The sequence below is a fragment of the Porites lutea genome, chromosome 1 (assembly GCF_958299795.1).
Source record: "Porites lutea chromosome 1, jaPorLute2.1, whole genome shotgun sequence".
Classification (NCBI taxonomy): domain Eukaryota; kingdom Metazoa; phylum Cnidaria; class Anthozoa; order Scleractinia; family Poritidae; genus Porites; species Porites lutea.
Window position 1 is genome coordinate 12475547 of NC_133201.1, and position 7828 is coordinate 12483374.

The 7828-nt window shown below is 39.5% G+C and overlaps 1 protein-coding gene across 1 annotated transcript; it reads left to right on the forward strand.

Annotated features, from left to right (window-relative positions):
• The first annotated feature begins 1831 nt into the window (after nucleotides 1-1831).
• Nucleotides 1832-3428, forward strand: LOC140935285 (uncharacterized). The gene has a single exon (XM_073384837.1). It carries the CDS (start codon nucleotides 2001-2003, stop codon nucleotides 2880-2882), a length of 882 nt encoding a protein of 293 aa, XP_073240938.1. The 5' UTR covers nucleotides 1832-2000; the 3' UTR covers nucleotides 2883-3428.
• The last annotated feature ends 4400 nt before the right edge of the window (nucleotides 3429-7828 follow it).

Here is a 7828-nt window from a genome sequence, read left to right on the forward strand (position 1 = left end):
CCCCGAAATCAAGGATGAAGACTAAAACGCGACATTTCCCATCTTCGAGTTTGGGGGAGAGGAGGATTCTTCACTTTCGTTCTGTTTGTTCAAGATTTTGGTTTCCTTATGAACGGTTATAGGGGCCGGTATTAAGCAAAGATGATAGTGGTTAAATTAGAGAGCGACGGGAAGAGAAAACTGAAGCGATACTGCAGCGAAAGGTTTGGAAAACACTTGTACAAGAAAACGCAAGTAAAGTTCATTAACAGAGGAACGAATTAACAGGGGCACCCAACGACTATTTTCTGTAAATATCTGTTCGGAGAAGCAAATACTGCCTAGCATTTTCTAATGCTTGAATACGGCTAAAAATTTTTTGACGAACGTTCCACTGAGGTACAATTTTCGAAGGTTATCTAAAAAATTCCTTACGATTTTCTAAAGTTTATTTTTTCATATTTTACTCCTTATGTTAGGCTAACGTTCTTAGAAAAAGGTAACCTAAAATTTTGGGATTCAAATATGTGATGAAGAAAGGAATAAGAAACATTTTCACTTTCGTAAACGTTCAATTGCATCTAAAATTTTCTTTGTAATTTCGAAAAGCCTCAAGCTCCCCTAGGAAGACCGAAAAGATACAAATTTTTTAAATGAATTTCTAGGAATAAAAAAGTTCTCTGGATAGCCTAAAAAGACTTTAATGCTTTTAGGAGGAAACCGTCGTTGGGTGCCCACAATTGGAAATTCGGTGGTCAGTGTGAATGAATAATATGCTAAAGATGTTCTGTCTCTTCTGCACCACCAGTCTCGCTTTCGTTTTTCCTGTCGATCCCCAACCTTCAAATGATGGATATTAGTAAGAATAATTTTCGCTTAAACAAATGCTAAGACATCTCTAGATAATGCTAATTTTGTACAGGAAGAGCCTGACCTCGTGACAAACAAGCAGACCTCCAACGCTTGTCACTTTCTAAAGACAAGAGTCTTTAAAAGTTAAATCAAACAGAGCCGAACGTTTAGGGTGAATAAGAAAATAACTCATGCACGTGGGATTGAATTGGCAAAATCTCTCATTCTTTCATTCCCAATAGAACAAATTGACAGATTGAAACTGATTGCGGGTTTCCGTGGTCCCGGAGAAAGAAGGGGAACCCCCTACACCCACCAACCCACCCCCCCCCCCCCCCCCCCCCACACACACACACACACACACACACATACACACACACACACACACACACACACACACACATACACACACACACACACACACACACACACACACACCTTCCTCTTCACCCCTTCCATCTGAAAGAGTCAGGGATGCTGGTCGGGAAACTACAATTAAACTCCAACCTCGTCCCCATGGTTCGTCTTGTTTGGAAAGTTTAAATGAAATAGACTTTGTTTCATCTGGTAGTCTTCGAACTTGACGCCACTTTATTTCAAATATTTTAAGCTGATTACAAAATCTCTCCTAAGATCCAACGACGACCAGCGACGACGTCCACGGTTTTTTGTACTTTATTTTCCATAAATAATGACTTTACGTTCGATAAACACACTAAGGCACGACCCCTCTCAGTCCTTTGTAAATAGGAGTCATTCCCCCGCTAGATTCTGGTTTATGGCAACAAGCCAGTAAAATACCATTTGGGGGCTTGGTTTATTCGAAAATGTCAAGTGTGCTGCCAACCTATAATCGGTATGCTTTGATAAACAATTATTCTGCCATCATCTCACTTTATATTCATTAAATCACTAATCGCATTATAGTCTCTAAACTAGATAAAATCATCCTGTTTTGGCGCGTTCTTACACGTCTTTGCTCAAACATTTCCTTGTTAGCAATTATATAGAATGACAGGGTCACTGCTCCCGACTGAAAAGTATTCAGATCATGTCTCCAGGTTGTATTGGGCGATATTACAGACGCATCTGTATCTCAAGCAGTCCGCAAATAGCAACGATCGCTAAAACATATTGACGCTGGAATCAGTCGCAGTTGTTTCTACACCATGAAAAACAACTACAAAATCAACTACGAGATGCGTAAAAATCGATTGTTCTTATGGCTTGCAGTGTTGTTGACAATCCTCTTAGTACTGGCTATTGGAGTTTTTGTTTTTCTTGCACTCAACGCGAAATATCAATATGTGTGCTTGTTTGACTGTCAGCAACATGAGGGTGTCATGGCCAGAGGACAAGGCTCGTTGTCAAGCGAAACAGCCTCGATTGCAACTATTACTACAGCAGTTTCTCAAACTCGTTCCACTGAGACTGGCATGAGTGAGAAAACAACCCTGGAAAGCAAAATTCATACTGAGATGACTCGGAACACGAAGGCCCCGTTTACAACTGACCAAAATTTGACCATTCGTTCCGAAAAGCCGTCCACAGTAAGCCCAGCCTTTGTGGATAGAAAAACTACCAGTTCAGTGACCAACAACTCAACATCCCTGCCTGTTTTAACTCCGGTTAATCTACATAATACACGTAAACCGCGAGTACACGTTAAAAAATACATTAAGATTAGAGGGAATATTTCTTTCATCGGTAAGGCTCCAAAACGATTTCCTCGAAATTCGCGATTGATTGTGGAGTTTAAGGAAGATCTTCGATCAGATGGACCTTCGATTTTACTCGCTAAAACAGCAGTGGATTTGTCGAGCTATCGCAGAGGCAAACCTTTGTCATATATGATTTCTTGCAAAATGCCTAAATTTGCTCACGAATCTTACAGTGTGTCAGCTGTTTTGAACGTGGGCTGGAAACCGCGGAGGAATAAAAACGAGTGGATACGTAGAGGGGACTATTTCACTGATACTTCTTTTGACGTGCACATTACTAAGCACAAGAGACTCTACATTAAACATATTCAGCTTGTTAAATACACTTGATGCTCAGGGGTATTACGATAAACTGAAGCTTACTTAAGTGGAAAACAGGACATACCCCTTGGAAGCTGGCAATGGGAAGTAAGTTCTCCACCGTACCTTTTTTTTCACGAGATCAGAGTGTATATCTTAGTCCTGATATATGGCTGAATGATTATTTTAATTATCAAGATTGTTTTTATCTTTTCAGGGGTCCATAACCCTGATCCTTTAGAGTTTGTTTCAGTACTTTGTTACCTCCTTTTTTTGGCTTATATAAACATAGGGATGTGCAATACTCGTCACATTTCATTTGAGGAACAGAATACAGAGAACACATAAAGCGTTGAGTTGAGAAAGTCGAGAAAGTGGGCAGTTGAAAATCGACTACTTTCGTCTGAACTTTTTCCTCTTAACAAAGTAGTGACCAGTGTTTTTGTTGCAACTTGTCTGCCTTATGTTGTAAAATTAAAAGATGTACAATACCGGATCCGACACTGAAACCTATTTGGGGCCCTCACTGATGAAGTAATGAAAATAAAGAACTTTAGTTCAGTTGTCTTTTTCTAACTGTTGTTAATTTTCGTTTCTCTGTTTCTACTCGAGTACTAATAATAATGACAATCTTTATTGATGATGCCTACTTCACTCTAAAGTGCTTTACAGAAGGGTCCTCCAATTAAAAAACATTAAGTGAATAAGACAAATCTAGAACTAAATTAGAACTTACTAAGAACTAACTATCAATTAATCAAATTGTTACATGGCCCTTTTAAATTTGTCAAGTGAATTGAGCTCGCTCATTGACTTATCTAGATTATTCCATTCGTTCGAAGCAAAATTTGTCGAAGTCCAATGACCCCAGTTTCTATTTGGAAAAGCCTTACATGATCCTTAGACCTGGTATTGTAATCAAGATGTTCTCTAGTTAGGACAACATTAAAAGAATGTGGAAACAAGTTATTCAGTCGCTTAAACCTAAAGATGGCACGATGCTCAGCACGTCCTCTTGAGAGCAATTTCCATCCAAGTTTATCTCAAGCCTAAGTGGCTGATGTACGAGGGGGTAAATGTGAAATTATACGCGCTGCAACCTTCGTTGCCTCGTCTTTCAGAGCATTTTCCGGAATATTTTCCATGTTAGCGCGCAAAATGCGCCACAATGCCCGACAAAAAGATTATAATATATTTTAAAATAAATAGTAACATTTCGGATAAAGGGCTGTTTGGGCTTAAGATAGCAATTGCTCATATTGTTTCTCCCGCATAAGTTCTGCAATTCGTTGTTGGTGTAGATAGGGGGTCGTTAGTCAACACACGACTTTTACCTCGAGCCAAAATGCTGCTTATTCCAATTAATTTTTAGAATGGCGCTAATTAGAATGGGGACGCTTAATGGAATATTTTATCAACAAAAATCAAGGCTCATTATTCCTTTTCAAAAATACATTCGAAGGGGGCGTTTTTTCGAAAAGGGGCACTTCTTGGAGGAGGGCGCCAAATCGAATCGTAATTAACACCTTTATTGCTTGCTTATTAACGCTCATTATCTTTCAACGAATAATGTTTCAAAGACTCTCGTAAGCGACCACTCGTAAATTTCGACCTCTTTTTAAACCAAAAATTTGACAAACCATTTTGGTTTTGTTTCCCGTGAACGACCACCCGGTGTGTTCACGTATGATTGTTAGAAAACCACTCCAGACACTCCAGCCTCCAATGAGAAATAAATTCAGATTCTAATGGCGCTTACCAAGCGTACTGACAGGTTTTCAAAACAGATGGCTGTAAAACGATCTGTTTAAGTAAAAAGGTGGATTGTAACATTTATATTGTTGCAAAATGTTAACAACAGTTCCAAGTGCTATTCGATGTGAAACATTATTGCCAGTTGTCTATTTGCCTAAGTTTTAACTTGTAAGGTAATAACTTCTTCCAATAGACTACCACCTCCCGTAAGCGACCACTTTGTCGATCACAAAGGGTGGTCGCTTACTACGAGAGAGTTGACTGTATTACTACATCAAGTTGAATTCGACAAACGGAAAGAATGAGACAGTTCATCGCTCTTTGGGTGGCAAACGCGGGCCTGTAGTAAATACAATTGTCTGTCCAGAAGGAAATTAATTATTACTAAATATGAACACAACGGCCACAAAATAGCAACTGATGTCTTGTAAAACCTAGTAATTATAAAAACATTTTTCAAAGACAAATCGTCGCTTTATAGTTTTTCAATTCATTGATTTTTCATTTTAGGTTTCTAATCGATGTCTCGAAAAAATCTTCACTTTATCGGCCATTGAAAATGAGATCTCATGAAAAGTTTGTGCAGTTTAGTAATTAAATGATCGAAACCTTTTCTGACACGCGCTTTGAGATTGGTCCAGACGGCCCACAAGAGTAGTGACGTGTAGAAATTTCGTCACACTATTGAAGAGATCTTAATTAATTCTCAGACTCTAATCCCCACAAAAGAAAAGATGCTGTGCTGGGATACCATTTTTTGTGCCCTGTGTGCCATAATTTTTGCTTTTTGGCTACTGCAAACGTTCCCTGGTGAAAGTTTTGAAATTGTGCGTGAAATGTGAAACGGCCATTTTATTTTTCATGAAACGTGATCAATACGGACCCCTCCCTCCTCCCGCTCGCCCTTTACCACCCTCTAGCGAGCGTTTCCGATCGTCCCAACTTAAACTAAACTGCAAACTCGCCCGAAAACGCTTGCTACGCAGGCTAAGATTTTGTAACGACCAAAGAAGACTGAACTGGAACGTAACGGCTTGGAAACTAAAATTTCGAGGACGTTTTTGGACTTTTTACATTTAGGGCATGAATTTTTCGTCATTTCAGGCCATGGAACCTAAAAATGAGCCTAGCTAGCTGTAAAAAAGGGCAATACGGAGGCAATACGTCCTAGCCGGCATGATCACATGCTGTTTACGGAAAATTCCCTCATTCATGTCAGGAAATTCTGTATTTTAAAGCCTCCCCTAGGGCATGACTCAGCAATTGAGGACATTTCTGCTACGTTTTCAATGTTGGTTAGCATGCAAGGATTTTTCCCATGCCTATCGTCAATGATTTGCTCACTGGTAATAGAGGGGGTGGCCCCAGAGTGGTTTTGCATTGAAATTGGCATGCAACAGAATTTCGCATGCCCTGTAAGCATAATTTGAGGTTCCGTGACCTTCTCACCCAGGCCGCGAGAAGCCTAGGTTCTAGTAATAAGTAACTCATACCCAGCAAAATCTCCGGCATGCCGGGCATGCCAAATTTCCTGGCATGCCCGGCATGCCAAATTCTCTGGCTTGCCGAGCGTGCCATAATCTGGGTCATGCCGGGCATGCCAAAATCGGTCTCTGGCATGCTCTCAACGCACAGGTTATAATTCCAATGTTCCCATGAATTTTGTCATGCCTAAATATATAAAATTTTCTCTCTCTCATTAATCCTCAGACTGAATGCAATTTTTACGCTCGCTAGGCATGTTCAACTGAAAATCATGCCCATACTCTCATTCAAAACAAAATGCTATCAAATTTTAGTTTCCAAGCCGTTACGTGCTGTGCAGGCGTCAATTTGACCCCATTTTGTAGCCTACAACATTCCCCTATGTCGGGTTTTCAGACGTAAGAGAATAGCAGCCCGGTCAGTTCTTAATTCTAAAATGCAAATTTAGTGAAAGTGTTTGGAATTAAGAACATTTTCAAATTCAAAAAAAGTAGGTAGACTTCGAGGATGGAAATCTTCACGTGAGGGAATATAAGAACAGGCGACAGGCAGTTTGTATTGAAATCTGTGACAATCTATTCAGTCAGGAGACTTAAGAAGGAATGGATGAAGAGATGAACAAGGAATTAAGGTCAAATAAGACAAAACTAATGTAAACTTATCCTTGCCTGTATTTTATCATTATAGGTGCCAATATTTAACAATCATGATTCTTTGAAATCGAGGTGAATAGTGGCTAAAATATTTGCCGAGCCACGAAGTGGCGTGGTAAATATTCCTAAAGCCACTATTTACCGAGATTGAAAAGAATAATTGTTTTAGTATGTACACACGAAGTTATCTCAACAAAATCAGAGAGGCAACCATTAAAAAGTACGATTTGATTGACAGATCAGGTCAGCTAGACACGCGACAGTTTAAAAATAAATCTTTGTAGAATTTTCAAACATGGCAATTCACAAGCTTATCAATTGCGCAAACAACAGCGTAAGGGCTTCAATGAAACCACTAAAAGTTTGAATTGTTTCCTTACCTGAGAAGAAAAGAAGAGCTTTGTTGTTTTCTGTTGACTCGCCAAGTTTACAGCCGAAAAGGTTTGTTGTGTTCTTCTTCGCATAAAGTGCTGACAAAAATGGCGATTCGGTTCCTCGAGGTAAGACGTCGTCTTCATGTAGCATTCTTTCTCGTGTTTACTTGAAACGTAGAATTTCTGCAAACATTTGCTTTCAAATTTGTTTGTCATAAATAAACTTCGTTGTTGGGCCAAAATTTTCTTGTTAGAAAACGCTGAGTTCACAAAACGGCCTCTTCTAGGCGAATAAACGGGAGATGTAAATAATCCATCGACCACAAAACTCAACAACAGTAAATGGAAAAACGCCGTTTTGAATCCTTCGAAGTCTTTTCTTGCCTGAAAAAAAGTCAACCCTAGGATTTTGTCGACTTTTAAAAGATCTTTCTCTAAGAAAATGGGAAAAAACGAGCTCACACAGTCCACTCGCTAGGAGGTGAATATATAACAATTATTCACCTCAGTGTCGGCGGGTAGTGGTAACTATTTACCGAACTGCGAAGCAGTGAGGTAAATATCCACGACTACCCACCGACACTGAGGTGAATAATTGTTTTAGTATATACTAAAACAGTGAGATAATTGAGCACAAAAATGATGATTTTTAACTCAAATACTGTTGCCAACGATTACAATTTTGGCGTGTAATGACCGGGCGGCCGCG